Source organism: Vanrija pseudolonga, chromosome 6 (genome assembly GCF_020906515.1).
Source record: "Vanrija pseudolonga chromosome 6, complete sequence".
Taxonomy (NCBI): Eukaryota; Fungi; Basidiomycota; class Tremellomycetes; order Trichosporonales; family Trichosporonaceae; genus Vanrija; species Vanrija pseudolonga.
In genome coordinates, this window is record NC_085854.1 from 457,216 (window position 1) to 475,209 (window position 17,994).

The window sequence follows — 17,994 nt, forward strand, 5'->3', positions numbered from 1 at the left end:
TGTCACCATTGTCACCGCCGGCACCCGCGATGCAACGTATGGTTGTCTGAAACGAGACCATCTTCTTTTTTGCGAGTGATTTTGACTTCAGGGACAACGGCATTCCATTGCCAGGGACCAGACGACCAGTTGCAGCCAGCCAGCCAGTGGCAACGCTGGCTGCAGGTCCACACGCGGTGGGATGACAGCCACCACCACCACCACCACCACCACCACCACGGCATCGCAGCCACCACCACCACCACTGGAACACACACACATCCCAATCCAGTCAACTTTGTTGACCCCCCCAAACAATACTCACATTCACTTGCATTTATACTCGCTCCTGTTATTGTCTGCGGCCAGTCGATCCACACTTTATAATCAACAGCGCGGTCACCGTCGCCACCACCTTCCTTACCCCCCGTCACGACCACAACTCGCTCATCCGTGCCCCTTCCCCCCCCAGCCCCAGCAACCTCCTCGAGTCTCAATCTCGCACGGTGCACCGTTTCGTCTGTCGCGTCGACACTCCCTCCCCCCCTCCCTTCCTTCCTTCCTTTCCCCTTCCCCCACCATCTCGACCTCGTCTCTCTCTCCCTTCTGTCACCTCCAAACACTGGCATTACTCGCATCATCAGCATCCTCGCACCCATTGTCTCACCCCCCGGCGGCACTCTACATTGCACGCCGCTTCTTCCCTCAGCGTTGCCACCTCGTCAACACCTGGCCCGCTCCTCTCGCCAACGGCCCTAGCCCGAGGCACAAGCTTCGGTCGGTATCCAACCCCCCTCGCACGCCACCACACGCGCGCGCGGCCCACACGCCGAGGCGGCCCGCTCCCGAAGCGCGCCTCAGTCGTCGGCAATCATACTCAGGAGCTAACCTAGGTGAGTAGGTCTTACCTGGCCTTGGTCATTTGGACAATGTTCCGCCCCGCGTCCTGGGTGCTGGGTGGCAACGAAAGCGTCGCCGCCTGCGACGGCGGGCGACGGGCGGCGAGACAAGGGCTGACCACATGCCCAGCGGCTCTCATACTCAAACAACAATGGCATCTTCACTCCATGCCCCACTCCCTCATGGAAGCACATCGGTCGCGTACGTGCCGCCAGGGAAGCTGGTACTAACGCGTTATCAGAGAAACGAACGCCATGAACAGCATTCTGGGTCGCAGAGCATCCCACAACACACCTTCATCGTCAATGCTCGCCCCTCCAGTGCCTGCTCGGGCACCCAGGCGGGTGATCCCATCCACCGCCAGCCTGGCTGCTCAGTCATTAGCCCACAATGCTCAGGCGACAACCCCCTCGAGGACACTCTACAGGTACACCCTCATGGAGCCAGATCCGAATAGGACGGCGAATGGCCGCAGCCCGGTCAGCGACGAGCATTCCGGCGACGACAGCTACAGCGGCGAGAGCACCGGAAATATCAGCCACAACACGTACGAGAGTCTCGAGCGCGAGGTCGCTCCCCAAGTGGCTGCCGCTGCCTCCTCGTCGTCGTATCGTGCCCCATCGGTGGTCGGCTCTGTTGGCCCACGAAGGTCGCTCAACAGCCAGAGCCGAAACCGCCAATCACGAGCCTCGGCGTTTGACGACGCCGCGTACCGCCCTGCGTCTGATTCTGGCTCCTCCGATGAAGGCCGCGCCGCATCAGTGAGCAGCAGGCGAGGGCTACGGGCGTCAGTAGCTCCTCAAGCTTCCGTTCCTCCGCCGGCCATTGGAGACGACCGGAATGCCGCAAGATCGTCGGCTAGGCCCCAGGGCGCTTCTGAACCCCGGAATCGCAGGACGACTGCCCCGAAGACCCCCAAGGCTGAGCCTGCTCAGGCAGAGACCGACATTGGCGAGGACATTGACGTGCTTGACGAGCTGCCAGAGACCGCCACTGTCCGGATCACAGCCCACGGCGCCCACGGCTCTGGAACCGCTCGTCTTGTTCACACTTCCCCGGCACCGTCTCGACTGGGGCGTGCGTCAATGCCTCGGGACCCGCGCAGCCCGGCAGAAGCCACCCCACCCCGTACGTCCCGCAAGACCAAGGCCACGCCTACGCCGTCTGTCCTCAACACCACGTTTGAGGCTGTACGCAGACGGAGAGATATCCAGTTCGCGTTTGTCGCAATAATTGTCGGGATGTTGTTCGCCATGTTCTTCAAGATGAGCACCAAGTCACCCAGCATCCCCGGATACCCGCAAGCTCAACCAAGTGCTGGGCCTACTCCTGCGTCTGGGGACGTCAGCAGGCTCTACTCAAAGCTTGCTAGTCTCGAGCAAGCCGTCTCGAAGCTCGAGTCCAAGCCTGCCGCCACTCCCAACATCGAGTCGGCGATTGAGAGGAGCTCGAGTGTGCAGGCTCTCCGCCGAGAGTTGGACCTCCTGCGATCCGAAATGGCGAGTGTCAAGGGTGTCGTTCGTGACCACGACGCCAAGTTCAAGAACTACGCCGCTGTCGAGCGCGAGGTCGTCGCCCTTAAGACCCGCGTCACGGCTGTGGAGCAGGACGTCAAAGCCGCGCTGGACGATGGCCGTCTCCGCTCCGCCCTCGACAACCTCCTGCCCAGCAGGATGCCTGTGAGAGTCAACCACAAGGGTGTCTACTCGATCGACCCCAGCTTCTGGGCTCTCCTCAAGACGGTCTTTGTGAACCACGACGACGTGGAGACGCGCTTCAAGGCGGTCGATGAGCGGCTCAACCGCAAGGACAAGGCTGATGACAAGAACGCCCCGGCACCGGCGCCCCAGGAACCCTGGAGGCTTGCCGACCACGCGGCCGAATTGCAGAGCTGGGCTGCGAGCGTGTTCCAACGCCAAGCGGCCTCTGAGCAGCTCATCACCAAGCCCGAGTTCATCTCCCTCGTGGAGGATCATCTCAGTTCCTTGCGGGAGGAGCTCAACGCAGTGCGCAACCACGTGCCCAAGCCGGGGTCGACTACCATCGTCACAGCCAAGGGCGAAGACCTCACGCCGGCGTTGCAAGGCCTCGTCGACGCGTCGCTCTTAAAGTACAGCAAGGACACCATTGCCCAGGCCGACTACGCGCTGTACTCTGGGGGTGCACGTGTGATCGACGAGTACACGACTCAGCTCCTTTTGGTTGAAGAGGCCGGGCTGTGGAGTCGACGCATTAAAGGCACGCAGTCTATTTACGGGCTCCCGCCGGAGACGGCGCTCACCGACGCGGTGCAGACCGGATCGTGCTGGCCTTTCAAGGGCGGCGAAGGACAACTCGGCGTCGGACTGCCGCGCGACGTTATTGTCTCGTCTGTAACTGTTCAGCACCTGCCGCAAGACCTGTCGTATGGCGACATTGCGTCTGCTCCTCGGCGAGTGGAAGTTGTGAGTAGTAGAAGAAGCCCGTTGGACGACCAGTCAGTGCCTGTCAAGCTGACGACGACGACAGTACGCCAAAGTGTCGGGAGAACAGAACCAACGCAAGGCCGCGTACCTTGCCGAGAAGTGGGACGGCCAGTAAGTGAAACGAGTGACACGCGCGTATGTTTTTAATTAACCTTGTGCAGGTCTTCTCTCAAACCAAACGACGAGACCGTCTTCTTGACTTCTTTTACGTACGACGCGTCCGCGCCAGCACACATCCAGACGTTCCCGGTCCCTCCCCATATCGTCGAACTAGGGATCGACACCCGGATTGTGATGTTCCGCTTTGTCACAAACTGGGGAGGGGAGACCACCTGTATCTACAGGGTGAGTAGGGCCATACCCCCGTTTCATCTTCCCCCTCCGTGCCTTTTGCTAATGGTTGCCGTAGGTTCGTGTCCATGGCGAGCCCGTTCCCACGAGGGAAGAAGCTTAGGCGCATAGGCGGATTGTAGACGAATAGATACGCGAGGGAGAGGTGGGCATCGAGCGCGTATCGTGCCGTGTCTGAGCTAGCTAGACTTGAACCTGTTGTGTAATGGATGTGCGGGGCTGTACTGGGTGTACGGAGCTGTACGAGTTGGTGTTGGCATGCATCTTTCCGCAACATGAGTATCGTGTTACTGTGATGCTGCTGCTGCTGCTGCTGCTGCGCGCTCGTTGCTAGGGTAGTACCAAGTTTTGACACGGGCCTGGTAGGAGACTGTCGAAAGAGGTAGGTAGGGCGTCTGTGGTTGACAAGGTCCATGACAATGTCGAGGAAGAACGTCGCGTCATGTTTTTGGGTGCCTTGGGTGTTGATCCTGGAGGTATGTTTGTGATTGTTCGGTAGCTGTGAGTGAGGCGTGTGCAGCTCGCTCTCGGCCCGTCGTTCGGGCTCGGTCGGAGGGGGCGGCTGTCTCCATCGGCAGCAGCTGGGCGGCAACCCGAGCCGGTCGCCGCAGAGGGCTGGTAAGCTGCGGCGTTGTGCGTCGAGTGAGTTGTGCGTGCACGACGCGTGCGTGTGGGCGTGGCGTGTATGCGGGGGTGTCCGCTCGAGCCAGCACGAGCAGCAGCTCTCCTCCTCACTGGCTCGCTCTGACAACTGGGCAACGACAGGCACGAGTCCCATCGACCAGCGACTTTGGCGCGGCCTTGCCACAGTTGACGTCCAACAGAGTGCCATTAAGGAGCATCAGGAACTGAACTCTAACGACATGTAACGCTCGACGTACGCACGCTCGTTTAGCCTTCCCAAAGAACAAACGCTGGGTTGCTGCTTTGTTGCTGCCCATCCCTGATGTGACTATCCCGAACAAGGCTGGTGCCTTGTACGTTATCCAGGTAAAAGAGGTGTGGTAAAGGGACGAGCGAAAACTCGTTCAAGCAAACAGACATACGTACCGCTGCCCTGCCCAAGCGGTGGGTGGTTACGGCATGGCTAGTTGGCCTGGTGGTGAGCGAGCGAGGCAGTGAGAGCGAATCAGCTGTGGATGGTGATGGATGGATGGCTCGACCCAAGCCAGAGAGCCGTAGCAGCAAATGTGGCGGCAGCAGCAACGACGGCCGCCGCCGCACAGTGTCGCAGCGTCAAACACGGTGGGCACGCAACGCAACCCAGCATGCCAGCTCGTCCTCGTCCCGCGCGCCGGCCGGCCAGCGAGGCCAGCGAGCGAGCGACGGGCATTTGTTTGATTGGAAACCAGGGCCGTGACACCCAGTTTGTTCGGCGCGGTGCATAGGTTGGGAATCGTTAGCGCTGGCAGACGTCTGGCGTCTTGCTGGCGCGCGCGCCTGGCGTCGTAATTAGGACCAGCGAGCAACAGCAGCGCACAGCTCGTAGTAGCTCGAGCTTTAGGCGTAAGTTGTAGTAGTAGTGTAGTAGAGGACGCAGAGCCAGTTTTCGCTCGATTCCCATAACGGCCACTACGAGAGGCAACGAGAGGGTGACACTTGTGTTGATCAGTTGCGTGGTGCGTGGTATGGGGCCCGTTGCGTGCCGGGCGAGCCAGAGTGACACCTCGCGCACGTTTCTGAGCTCGCACTACGGGGCATTATTCTGGGCATAATTCTGCGCGATAACGTACACGCTGGCTTCAAGGCGTGTGACTGGCACTGGGCACTGGCCGGCCACGTCCTCAGCGCGTGTGCTCACGATTACACCGGTTCCATTGGTGGTAAACTACAGTTCTAGGAGGAGACGAGTCCGGTACAAGCGAACACGCGATGCGATCCAATGTTCAATAGAGGGTGAAAGAGTAACCTAGCGGCCTAGTAGTGGCCGACCCGATGCAGGAGACGGAGACAGCGAGAGACAAAAGAACCCAGGAGGAGGAGGACGAGGACTGGCGGAAAACTGAAACTAGGCAGTGGTCTGGTACCACTGCTGGTGGTGGTGGGGGTGGACGGCGGCCGCGTCGGGCGAGGGCACGGGGACGGCCTGGGCCGCGTACGCCGACATGTTGACCGTGGGGGTCATGGTGAGTGTCGGCGAGAAGGTCGTGACGGGCGAAATGGGCGTGTAGGGGTAGTCTACCGACGAGGACGGCGCGCTGCTCGAGTCGGCCGACTCGGGGGTGAAGGCGAACACGGGCGAGCGCGTGCCGTTCAAGCCGGGGTGGTAGAGGGCGCTCGAGTCCGAGTGTGGGCGGGGGAACGCGCCGCCCGCCGAGCTAGGGACAGCGAGGTACTCTGTCGGCTGCTGCTGCATGTGCGCGTGCTGCGGGATGACGGCGGTCGAGGGCAGCGAGAAGGCGACGGGGTGGCCCGTCGCCTCCTCGGTCACGGTCGCATTGTACGGCGTCACGTCGGTGCTGAGCGACTTGGTAGGCGGCACGTTGGCATTGTAGTGCGCCTGCGGCTGGCCGTCTGGCAGGCTGTGGCGGCGGGGGGCAGGCTTGGCAGCTGCTGCGCCGGCCGAGCCAGCAGCAACAGCACCGGCGGACAGCTCCGGGGGGGAACCGGCGGCGTCGGCCGCCTCCGGGCCCGCGCTCGACGTGGGCGTCGCCGAGCCCGCTGCGGCCGGCTTGTTCGGACCGCGCTGGCGGACGGCCGTCGAAAACTCGCATACGAAGCGGCGTTTGGTGCACCTGTTGCAGGGGTTGCCGCCAAAGCACTGAAAGGGTGGTTAGCAGGCGTTCATTGATTGCCACGAGCCACGAGAGCCACCACCACCACCTCCTCCACGCAGTCAGCGCCGCCGCCGCCGACGCGACGTCACCGAGGCGCACGCCGCCGGCCGCCTCCGCCACTTCTTTATTACAGAATAACAACAACACTCACCCTTGCCTTGCGGATTCGGCACCGCTCACAGGCCTGCGCGGTGCGCGAGCGCTTCTTGACCTCGGCGGGCTGGCCGTCGGCGCGCAGGATGGCCTGGCCCTTGATGTGGGCCGGCTCCATGACGCCGAGGTGGTGGTCGCGGTGGTAGACGGGGTGGACGCCGGGGTAGGCGAGGGTGCCGTCGTGCATGACCTGCGCGCCGGCGGGGACGGCAAACAGCTCGCCGGGGGCGGCGCACGAGGGGTCGTAGTGGGCCGGGTAGTAGTGCTGGTCCTGGAGGGCGATGGCGTTGAGCGACCATGGCGACTGGGACGCGCCGCCGAGGGGCGGGTACGCGCCCGAGGCGATGAGGGGCGAGCCGAACGCGGGCGGGGTCTGGGTCGGCGGCGTGACGAGGCCGAACGCGCTCATGTCTGGGTGGCCGTGGTGGTAGACCTGGTGCGTGTGCGCCGGGTACGGGTACGCCGATGGCGCCGCCGTGCCCGGGGGTGGTGGGGCGAGCGCGGCCTGCTGCTGGGGGCTAGCGCCGACGCGGTACACGCCGCTTGGGGCGGCGCCGGCGGGGTAGGGCGAGTGGTAGGGTTGGGAAGCCATCGTGCCAGCGTGCGTGTATCTGTGGCGGAGGACGGCGAGGGGGGCAGGGGGGTTAGGTGGTGATGGTGACCGAGGGGCACTGGTGGTGGTGGTGGTGGTAGTGGTGCTATGTGTTGGTGGGGGTGGTGATAGCAGCTATGATTGTGGGACACGACGAGACAAGCAACAACGCAAGCACGCACGCGCCGGACCAAGAAGCAAGGCAGCAGGATAGATAGCGTCAAGAGGGAAGAGGTACCCTCGAGGCTATATACACTGGCCATGTCCAAACAGGGGAGATTTTGACCATGGCTGCTGTAGTGGTGCAGCAGCTCAAGCAGCAAGTCACCACTTGCTTGCTCGCTGCAGCTTGTGCCTCGCCTCAGCCTCACGTACGTCTGGTCTCGTTCCCTTGTCCTGAATGGCGGGCAGATGTGCGTCCCTATGCTTGTCTCATCCTAAGCGTCGTCTGTCGTCGACGGTTTTGCGCTCTGCCTCATTCTTGCTCGCGCGGCCCTGTACCTGGGCAGAAGAGAACATGCCGAGAACGACCAGGCCTACCTGGCTTGCCTGGCTCGACAGTGGCTCTGCCTGCCCACGAGGAGGGGACGTGGCTGGCGTGCTTTGTGCTTGCGTGCGTGCGTGAGTGAGTGCGTGCGTGCGTGAAGCCACCCCCTCGTTCCCCCCTCTCCCCCACTTAGCCGGGGGGATCGGCACAGGGCCAGTCTCACCCAGCGTCCCGTTTGGCTTTCGGCATGGCCTCTTGCTGTTGCTTGCCTCTGCAGAGCACGAGAGCAGATATCAGGACGGCCCAAAGGGAGCCAACAGGACCCAGAGCCAGAGCCAGAGAATGGAAATCAGCGCCCTTGACCTGGGACCTTGGTCCAACCCTGACCCCCACGTCCGAGGTGTCCCCCGCTACGCAACCCTTGAAACTGACCGCTCGCTGCCTGCTGGCTGCGCTGCCGTCTCGAGAGCCGGCTGCTGGTTGGTTGGCTGGTTTACTGGTTGCTTTGCCTGCTGTCACTGCTCCTGCTCTGCTGCTCTGCTCCACGTTCGGTCGTCGACTCGCCTCGCTCGTCTCGGCGCCGCGGCTCGTGGTTGACGCCAACCGACCGACTAGCTGCAAAGCCCACCCCGCCGCGCGCCACACCCAGACTGAAAAGAGTACGACGAGAGCAGCCGCGGCGTCTTGCCTTGGGCTTAACTTGCTTGGTTTGGTTCGATGCCCACGGCTGAAGCCGGCAACTCGCGCAGAGCTGCCGAGCTGCTGCCTATCAGCCTAACGCCACCACCAAAACGTGTATTCTGTCCACGGCCCCAGCCCTGATTTCTTCGCAACGGAGGATTATTAGCCTTGTTCTTGCTGCTGCTTGCGACATTTGATCGTCAATGGGTGGGAGGCGGAGCGAGGTTGCTCGGCTGCCACGCCTGCGACCTCGAGCCCGCCCGTGACCTCTGCTCTCCTGCCAGGGGTCAAATTATCCAGCATCCTGAGCGTCTTGTCTCAGGTTCCTGAAAATCGTAAAGACAGCATGCATGCCCACAGGCGATCAAACGCAGAGAGGAGAGTGAGTGTGGTTGTTACTCTACCTACAGCACTGACACCGGTCCGTCTGGACTGGATTTCCTGGCCAGGTCCCAGTTTGCTTTCTCCTCGACACGTCCATCAGGTCCTCTCCCTTTGCCCTCCTCGGAGCCTCCTACCCCTCCCTCCCCCCTCCCTCCCGTCGATCCACGCAACCTTTCGTCAAACAAGGACTTGGTGCACCCAACCCAAACACATGACTGTACGTGCCCCGACCCTGGACACGGGAACACTCTACCCACCCTGGATGTTGGTAGCCGCAGCAGCTACAGCACCAGCAACACCCCCACAACCCCAGACTCGTTCGTGTGGCTAGTCGATTCGCCGCGTGCTCCGTGTGAGCGAGCCAGCAGGCATACGTGCGTGCGTTTGCTCCTGCTGGCGGTGGCGGCGGGGAGTACGTGTCGCGTTTCATTATGGTAACGTCTCTTGATGGCCTTTGGAATCAGTGTCCGTCGTCGTAAACGAGAGGGCAACAGAAATCCATAACGATAGCCAGTCCTGGCCTAGTCGGACATGACGTTAGGTCTCAATCCTCCGTGCAACACTACTCCGAGACTGTACTGGTACAGGCTTCCATTCTGCGGTGGCGTTTGGCGTTTGGCGGTGCCGACGGCGGCGGCGGTGGCGGCGGCGCCCTCCACTCTTATTGTGGGCTGTTGTCTCGACCTGGCCATTTGACAAAAGTGGGACCCGCCGGTCGGCATGTACCATGGCCATGCCGTGTGGGTCGTTTGTCCTCGTCGCCTCACCCCTCCCTCTTGCGTGACGAGGAGGACCAGGACGTGGTGTTTTGTCAGGCACCGCCAGATCTTTTTCAGGCACTGAATTGGTGCCAGTTAGCCTCTCTGCGTGGCCAAAGGGGTGCCACACTCTCTCACTCCTCAAAGGCCCCAAAGCCTTGGGACTGCAGCAGCAGCCTCGGGGTAACCTACCCTGGTTCACCCACGCTAGTTTGCCCCCTTGTAAAACCTGTACCTGGTTGATACGGTATACAAGTTGTTTCTTGGCGCAGGTTGTCATAAGCTCTCCCCATGTTATGCGCCTTTGTCTGTTTCCCTGATAGCGTGAGCCTTCCGACGGGAAACGAGGGTCATCACGACTCACCTTGCCATCAACCCCATATCCAGTTGTGCTGCCTCCCTCCCCTCCTCCCTGTTGCCATGCGCCCCTTGTCAATTACGCTCTCGAAACCAAAGGAGCGATTGGGCACCACCCGAGTGGTAACGAGTGGGCGGCCATCAACAAGGATACACGGGGAGGACGAGGCTTGATTGAATGCCGCCGCCGCCGCATATTTCTCCTCTTTGCGGTCGTCCGAATCCAGGCCCGTCGCTGGAGCGGTGCTACAACACCGCAGCGCGACGGGGGGATGGGTTGTACGACGAGTGGGTCCGTCCATATGCAACCCTCTGGCATGCAAGCCGACAATTACTCCGAGTCCTCCGAGTGGGACGGCCGCCGGCGCATGCCAGCGCACGCGCACTGCAGAGAGAGAGAAAAGAGCCGACCGACCGAACGATCCGAGGGCGCAACCCCCACTCTTCGACGCGAAACGAAATCAGTTACGATGTACGGCAGCGGCGCGTTCGATTACGGTATCTCGTCACCTGCTTCTCTCCTGCCTGCACAAGCAAGGGACGAGAACGGGGTGGGTGGGCTCGCCGGTTCGTTCGGCGCCCACATTCGTTCACCCGAGAACCGCGCACCGGGAAGAACGCACGCGCGCCGACGGCGAATCACGTCGCGTTTGAGTTCTCTCTCGCGCTCGGTCAGAACGTCGTGCGTGCCGAGACATTCGGGCGACTGTCGCCTTCTGTGGTCGACAGCAGAAACAGGGCTCGTGGGTGTTTAGCTCATCGAAAAGCAGGGTGGGTGTTTAGAGTGGGCCGTGCATGTTCCATTTCCGACGATACTGCGAGCCCACCGGATGGGGCTGGGCTGTCGCAGATAATTACTTCCACCGCGTCGTCGCGTGAATAACCTCTCCGAGGTGGACCCGAGAAACCTTGTACTTGTTGATGTTCCGAGACGGGCGTCTGTGGCGCGAGTTGTTGGCGTGTTGGCTGGCGGCGCGAGGCTGACTGGCATCGAGGCCTTGGTCACAATCTGGTGGCGTGTGGCGTACAGAGGGATCTGGCCAGCGTCGTCTACTACTTGCGTCTACGTCTGCTATACACAGAAGGCGCTTGTCGTGCCGATAGCGCGAAGGCGGGCCGGTGCACCGCCGCGCACTGGCGCCAGCGACCCGCCCAGGTACATTGACATTTGAGCAATGAGCGCTATGCAGAGGTACCATTCAGCAATGACGGCTACCGACGGGCATTAGCGATGTGCGCCAGCATTCAGCAATGAGGACTAGAGAAGGCGTCGCCGGCACCAGCGGCGCTTCGTTGGCTCGCTCGGCACGAGATGCCGCCTGAATAGTCACAGTGGAGCCCAGCATGGCGCGCGGTATGTTGGAGTCCACTTGGGCTGCTAGTTCGATTGCGGCGACAACCTTGCCTGCTGGTCGTTAGCGGAGAGATTAGCGCAAGCGCCTCCTCACCCGTCCCTCCGCCACCCCCACACGCCATGTCCCGCTGACATCCACCAGAATTTGTGGGTCAATTCAGTCATCGAAACGCGGCGACAGCAGATCTCAGGTGTAAGACAGCGACTGACTTGAGGCGGCAGATCAAACCTCGCGCGAGGGATGGGGCGGAGAGAATATTCCCAACAGCGTGCCGTGGTGGGCAGCGCAGCACGAGGCGATCCGGGCAGATCGTCGGCCAAGATTGTCTCAGAACTTGCAAGAGGTGAGAGACGAACCGAGACAGGTAAGACAGCCGCGGTTGGCGCGCGGACTCGCGGACGTGCAGTCAACCAGCCCCATCACGCCAGATCCCGCGCAACATGTGCTCGGCGTCAATGAGACCTTCGGTCAGGCGACCGAGCATCCGGAACAGCGGGCGTCCGTGGCGCCGCCGCGCCGCCGCCGAAGAAGAAGAAGACGTCGCATATCATGCATGTGGGCACCGACAGTTCTCCATGCGTGTACTCCGTGGGTACCCCGCACGAGCCGGCGGGTTTTGTCTCTACGTCCAGTCGTCGACGTCCGGACATCCGGCAACGAAGCCGGCGGCAAGGTGAACATTCGGAGTGGTGTGGAGGTGGGCAGTGGCAGTTGAAATCAAACTCGTCAAAGTCGCAGCTGCTTGTTGCTGCAGTGGGTGGTGTTGCCCGCTACCGCTAGCTGCCGCAACATACCGATGCCGCGTGCGCACCCGGGGATACCTCGCACCGATACGGCTTGGACAGAGCGTTGGTTCGCGGCGACTACTTGGGATATGAGCTCCGAAGCGCGCGCTATGGCGGCGTCTGATAGAGCACCAGCTGGACCGGGCAGCTGGGCGTACAGTAGGCGTCATCGTTACTGCTTACTGCCTGCTGCAGTCAGTGAGCTCCGGCCGCCGTCCCGACCCAACGCACGCACGGCCACTTGCGTCTTCGCCGGAATCCTATCCGCAGCAGCGTGCGGAGCCGAGCTACACGACGAGCGCGCGCTGCCTATCTCTCCGTAGGCTGTGGCTCGCTCGCGCCCGGCAAGACATGTCTCACGGAAACTAGTGCGAAACACCCGCAGCAGCAGCAGCACGCGTGCACCGCATCTCCGGAATCGCAATCAGTCAGCAGGCCGCAGGCGATCTTTTCCTTCTGTTCGGCCTGTTCGTCGGCGCCCGTGTGCTGCGCCGGAGGCCCGCTCCGAGGCCGCAGACGTGGCGGAGCACCGTGTTCCGTGATGTGCAGCATGTGTTCTCGTTCTCAAGCTGAAACAGATTATGGAAGCTGATCACCAGCGACATGGTCACAGTGACGTAGGACAGGTCCGGCCCCCGATCCGAACGGTTACCCGTAAGCTTCTCGACATGGCACGCTCCTCGGCGAGAGGCTGCTCGTCAAGCACAAACAGACATCGAGCTCGCTCCGCGAGTCAGGTTCGTGCAACACTGACTGATGTTAGTTCGATGTGCCACACTGAGTGACGAGAGGTGCAACACTCTCGAGAGCTGCAACAATCGCGAGAGGTGCAACAACTGAGAGGTGCAACATCTCTCGAGGTGATCATCACTAGCCTGCGAGGAGGGATCCCTTGAAACTCAGTCGCCATCTTCTGACTTGCCCCCTTCCTCTCATCGGAGTCGTAGGAGTCCCCGGGTGAGAATGACAGAATCCACGGCGGCCGGGAGGACAACCCCAGTCTCGCAGCGTGTCTAACACCATGAAGGCGTGCGTTCACGACAGACACTACGGAAGGCGTGCCTTCATGACGGAACAGCGGCACTACTCGTTCGTCGTTGTCGGAGCGGCTTTGTGACGCGCACGCAACGCCACACCGCCTGCCTTCGATCGCCACACCTCCCTCCTCCGAGCGTGTCTAACTGACGCATGGGCGCCGATGTACCCACCCCCGAACTCGATATAGTCGAGCACCGCGGCCCCGGACCGCCGATCGCGCCACACGGCGCGATGGTAAAGTTGGAGAGGCGCGGTGACCGAGTGGCCTAAGGTGGCACCTTGCTAAGGTGTTGTGCTCTGCACGCGAGAGTTCGAATCTCTTCCGCGTCGTGTTTTGTTTGTCGCGCGCGAGCGCGCGTCACGCAGGGTGGGGCGACGCGCCAACTGGTTCGCACCCATTGAGGCGGTTTCTGCTTTTACGTAACCGCCACGAGCCACCCTTACGATGCCCATGGTCCTTTCATTCAACATGCTCTCCACCTCTATCATGTACAGATTCCAAGAGTGTTGGGGTGTGCATGGAGAAGCCGGCGTGATGTGCACGGCCAGCTGAAGCCAGGCCTGGTGTGCCGGCCGGACTTCAACAGCTCCAGTCGCCACGGGATTCACTGTCCCTCTCATCGGTCGGCTTGGCGGGCATGCCGGCTTTCGCACTTATCCCGTACCCAAGCAGGTTCAGCCGCGTTCGGCGTGTCGACGGGTAGAGGTGTGTATGGTGATGCGAACTCTTCGTCAGCATTGAAGGAGGGTGTGCAGCGGCAGGAAGAGGAGCCACATTGACTCTCGATGTGGGTCACGTGGGACGAGCCAGGCGCCTTGTCTGTGCTCTCGCCGCAACCCGGCCGAACCCAAGCACTCGTCGATGACATCCTCTTGCCGCCCTTGCACCAGCCGCGCGGACGACGGTGTTCGGTGCATCTGGCACTTGGGCTGACTGTCGAACGGCAGTCATCTGCCGCAAAGCCGAGCTTGTGCGATGGGCGACTCTGCGCGTATCGGAAGCCTGCAAGCCTGGAAGCCGAGATTCATTTGACTTTTGCCCCGACGAGCCGAACTCGTCAACGCCGATTGTAGATTGACTCGGTGGTCGTTTACCATTACCACCACCATCATCAGGCGGCTCTGTGCCGACTACCGCCCTCGTTAGTAGACGCGCGGGTGCGCGCGCGGACCGCCGAGCTGGCTGCTACGCTCGAGAGATCAGGCATGGCGGTCGGAGGTCGATGCAGGCTGATGTCCCGGCCGTCGCGTGCCGAAGCGACCGTTTACGCCGGCGTTCGGGCATAGCCGAACACCGGCCACTGCACTCACTCGACGACATGGCCAGACCCATGACACGGCGCCGACATGCGTCGCTATATCTCACACCTTGCTTTGCTTGACTGCACTCTGACATCCTTTGCATAGCCTGCAGCAGCAGCTCCGACACGCACCAACATGCTCCGCTCAACCACAGCCGGCACGATCCGCTCCCTGTCCGCGTCGCGCGCGTACATCGCGCGCCCGCTCGCGCGCCCCTTCTCGGCCATCCACCCCGCTGGCGACGACCGGCCACTGTCGGGCATCAAGGTCGTGGATTTGACCCGTATCCTCGCCGGACCGACCGCGACGATGATGATGGTGAGTGATTTGTCTGGGATCGTGCTGACAACGCCAGGCCGATCTCGGAGGTACGTTGTGACTCACTGCTTCTTCGGACGGGTACTCACCGTTCGCGTCCAGCCGACGTCATCAAGGTGAGGCTTGCGAGTGGAGTGCTCGAGCTGACGGGCAGATCGAGTCGCCCGGAACAGGAGACGACACGCGCAACTTTGCGCCGCCGATCGCGCAGATTCCAGACGACGCCGACGTGCCCCGCCGCGACCTGCCAGCAGAGTCGGCCTACTTCCTCCAGGCCAACCGCAACAAGCGATCGTGCGTGCCGTGGTCGTGTGACAAGACTGACGGCCAGCATCACGCTCAACCTCAAGAGCAAGGAGGGCCAGGAGATCGTGCACAAGCTGGTCAAGGACGCCGACGTCCTCGTCGAGAACTAGTAGGTCGTGTGCGCGGGCAGGGCAGCCGGCTGACGTTTCCAGCGTTCCCGGCAAGCTCGAGGCATTCGGTCTCGGATACGAGCAGGTCCGCAAGATCAACCCGAAGCTCATTTACTGCTCGGTGACGGGTTACGGCTCGACGGGTCCGTACGCCTCGGCGCCCGGCTATGACGTCGTCATCGAGGCCGAGGCCGGCTTCATGCACATCACTGGCGAGCGTGACGGACCTCCCGTCAAGGTGAGCACAATGAATTGGAGGTGGACAACGGGCTGACAATGGCCAGGTCGGCGTCGCCGTGACCGACATCCTCACGGGCCACTACGCCCACTCGGCCGTGCTCGCTGCGCTGATCAAGCGCGGTAAGACTGGTGTGGGATCGCGCGTCGAGGCGAGCTTGTTCGAGTCGCAGGTGAGTTACGGAGGTGGCTAGACGGGCTGGATACACGTTGCTGACTTACCAGATCGCCTCGCTCGTCAACATTGGTGCCAACTACCTCATCGGCGGAGAGGAGGCAACGCGCTGGGGCACATCGCACCCCTCGATCGTCCCCTACCAGGTCTTCCCGTGCAAGGGCGGCTGGATCATGGTGTCGGCCGGTAACAACAAGCAGTGGGCGATCCTCTGCGGGCCCGAGGTGTTCAACAAGCCCGAGTGGATCGACGACCCGCGCTTCAACTCGAACAACCAGCGCGTGGCGAACCGCGGCGAGCTCATCCCCCTCATCAACGAGGTGCTCAGCCACCACACCAAGGACGAATGGGTCGAGAAGCTGACCGGCAAGGGGTGGGTATCTGCCATGAGACGTCGCTGATGCCCAGACTGCCGTTCGCGCCGATCAACAACATTGCCCAGACGTTCGCCCACCCGCAGGCCAAGGCACGCAAGGTCGTCGAGGAGATCGACCACCCTCGAGCTGGCAAGATCAAGCTCGCCGCGGCGCCGGTGTCTTACGACGGCAAGAAGCCCAAGGTGGGTCGTGGCGGTGGGAGTGGTGGGGGGTGTGGTGCTGACGGCGACGCCAGATCTACCGCGCACCACCGTACCTTGGCCAGCACACCGAGGAGGTGCTCAAGGGCCTGGGCTACTCTGATGCCGAGGTCGCGTCGTTGCAAGACAAGAAGGTGGTGTAAGGAGCGCTGCTGCATTAGACTGGATCCGCCACATTTGTCCCATCATCCAAAAGTCAGTGACCCGTCACATGTATATTTGTTGCACTGCGCCCCCCCTCGCGGATCGTCGGTCGCGTCAACCCGTCTTCCTCGCCTTCCTCGTCTTCCTTCTCCCACCCTATTTCAACCGCCAACTCACTCCTCTTCTCCTTCCTCTCTCTCTCTCTCTCTTTCTCATCTTCTCTTCGTCGTTGTATCACTGTTCCCTTCTCTCTACTCGTCACACTCATTCTTCAACTCATAGCTCACCATCATGCCTGACAAGTCGACGTCGAACACGACCAATGTGGTAGGTGGCCTCCCCTTCAGAGTCACCTACGCGCCCTGCTCTCCCTCCCCACCACGTCTTCCTCGCTGCCTCACCTCCCAACTCACACCCTAACCCACTCACAGGCAAGCGGCGGAAACCCCAACGCCAACGCCCCCGCGCCGATCAAGGCCCTCACCGAGGCGCTGAACAACATGGACGTGGACGGCGTGGCCGATACGGTGGGTCCCTTTAGCCTTGTCGACGACCCACTGACGACGTAGGACGGCCGCTCTTCCCCACCCGCCGTCGAGATCATCCCCGGCTCCCCTGAGCCCGGCCACCCCCTGCCCAACCTCCCGGACCACTGCACCGTTCTCCAGGTCTCGGACCTCAACTGGGTAAGTGTAAGCACGTCACGCCATTCACTTACACCCCAGTACACGTCCGACGCCGACCTCATCGAGGCTGCCAAGGCCGCCAACGTCGAGATCACGCACCATGACATCACCTTCCTCGAGCACAAGTGTAACGGCAAGAACAAGGGGTGAGTGTCACACTGGAAGATCCACTCACATCCCAGCATCGCGTTCATCTCATGCCACAGCTCGGGCGCGGTCGTCCGCCTTCTCCACTGGTTCGAGACTCAGTGAGTTGCCGCTTGCTGGTAGACGCTAACTCCGCAGCGAGTTCCAGGGCAAGAAGGTGTCTACCAACATCCCGACCAACGTGCACGGCAAGAGTCTGGTGCCACCGCCCACGCACGACAAGGACAAGGACAACGCGCACAAGTATCGTGAGCTCGGGAGACGCTGCGGACGAGCTGACCCCAGGCGAGCCACCCACTCGTTCGCCACTCCCCTTCCTTCCGACCAACTCGCACGGCGGCGTCAACTTCAACCGCGTTCCCCTCCATCATCGCCAGCAGATGCAGCAGATGCAGCAGGCCGGCTTCCTCTCGCCTGCCACGCACGGCAAGGGGCGCGGTGGCCGCAAGGAGAACCCCGCGCGTGGGTTCGCTATCCGTCAGGGAGGGTAACCCGCTGACACCTCAGATAACCACAATCAGAGCGTTCAGGCGTACTTTGCGCGTGAGTAGCGGTGATCCTCCTCCTTCTGACGCGGCAGACGAGCTCCAGGGCTGGCCGCAGGCCTCTGACGGTGAGTACCTATGCCAGAGGCACCCACTAATGCCAGAACACCGCGCACCGCTTCGCGTCTAAGCCCACTCGGAACTGTTCTTCAAGAATGCGTACACAGAAAGGCATTCATACTCCTTTACGTTCCTTTTAAACCGTCATGACACCTATTGTCACCGTGCAAAGCGTTGAGCAGCCATTGTGGCGAATTATCGCGTGAGTGGCGGCAGGGGATGAGGTCGCCGTCGTGAGCGATTTGCGCATCCTCGGCCATGCGCTCGACTCGAGATCTCGAGTGGGTCAGGTACGAGTGGGCGCATAAACGTGGTGTACACGAGT

The 17,994-nt window shown here is 61.8% G+C and overlaps 4 protein-coding genes and 1 non-coding gene across 5 annotated transcripts; 4 read left to right on the forward strand and 1 right to left on the reverse strand.

The window, feature by feature from the left end:
- Nucleotides 1-269: 269 nt before the first annotated feature.
- Sun3 (SUN domain-containing protein 3) lies at nucleotides 270-3,459 on the forward strand (the record flags this gene model as incomplete). Its single annotated transcript, XM_062774488.1, has 4 exons — nucleotides 270-872; nucleotides 1,009-1,080; nucleotides 1,121-3,323; nucleotides 3,388-3,459. The coding sequence occupies exons 2-4, from the start codon at nucleotides 1,031-1,033 to the stop codon at nucleotides 3,457-3,459; spliced, it is 2,325 nt and encodes a 774-aa protein (XP_062630472.1). The 5' UTR covers nucleotides 270-872; nucleotides 1,009-1,030.
- Nucleotides 3,460-5,501: 2,042 nt separating this feature from the next.
- FCR1 (Fluconazole resistance protein 1) lies at nucleotides 5,502-7,298 on the reverse strand. The gene is made up of 2 exons (XM_062774489.1): nucleotides 6,624-7,298; nucleotides 5,502-6,456 (listed from the first exon to the last, which is right to left on the reverse strand). The coding sequence occupies exons 1-2, from the start codon at nucleotides 7,215-7,217 to the stop codon at nucleotides 5,704-5,706; spliced, it is 1,347 nt and encodes a 448-aa protein (XP_062630473.1). The 5' UTR covers nucleotides 7,218-7,298; the 3' UTR covers nucleotides 5,502-5,703.
- Nucleotides 7,299-13,309: 6,011 nt separating this feature from the next.
- LOC62_06G007964 lies at nucleotides 13,310-13,392 on the forward strand. The gene has a single exon. It is a non-coding gene; the product is annotated as a tRNA-Ser (tRNA).
- A 1,069-nt stretch (nucleotides 13,393-14,461) lies between these two features.
- Nucleotides 14,462-16,274, forward strand: SUGCT (Succinate--hydroxymethylglutarate CoA-transferase). Its single transcript, XM_062774490.1, has 8 exons — nucleotides 14,462-14,682; nucleotides 14,837-14,976; nucleotides 15,014-15,097; nucleotides 15,141-15,336; nucleotides 15,383-15,508; nucleotides 15,561-15,883; nucleotides 15,919-16,069; nucleotides 16,123-16,274. The coding sequence occupies exons 1-8, from the start codon at nucleotides 14,500-14,502 to the stop codon at nucleotides 16,228-16,230; spliced, it is 1,311 nt and encodes a 436-aa protein (XP_062630474.1). The 5' UTR covers nucleotides 14,462-14,499; the 3' UTR covers nucleotides 16,231-16,274.
- Nucleotides 16,275-16,522: 248 nt separating this feature from the next.
- On the forward strand, nucleotides 16,523-17,739 carry LOC62_06G007966 (uncharacterized protein; the record flags this gene model as incomplete). Its single annotated transcript, XM_062774491.1, has 10 exons — nucleotides 16,523-16,558; nucleotides 16,663-16,758; nucleotides 16,801-16,917; nucleotides 16,957-17,063; nucleotides 17,100-17,165; nucleotides 17,203-17,312; nucleotides 17,350-17,526; nucleotides 17,572-17,607; nucleotides 17,645-17,677; nucleotides 17,714-17,739. The coding sequence occupies 10 exons, from the start codon at nucleotides 16,523-16,525 to the stop codon at nucleotides 17,737-17,739; spliced, it is 804 nt and encodes a 267-aa protein (XP_062630475.1).
- Between the last annotated feature and the right edge of the window lie 255 nt (nucleotides 17,740-17,994).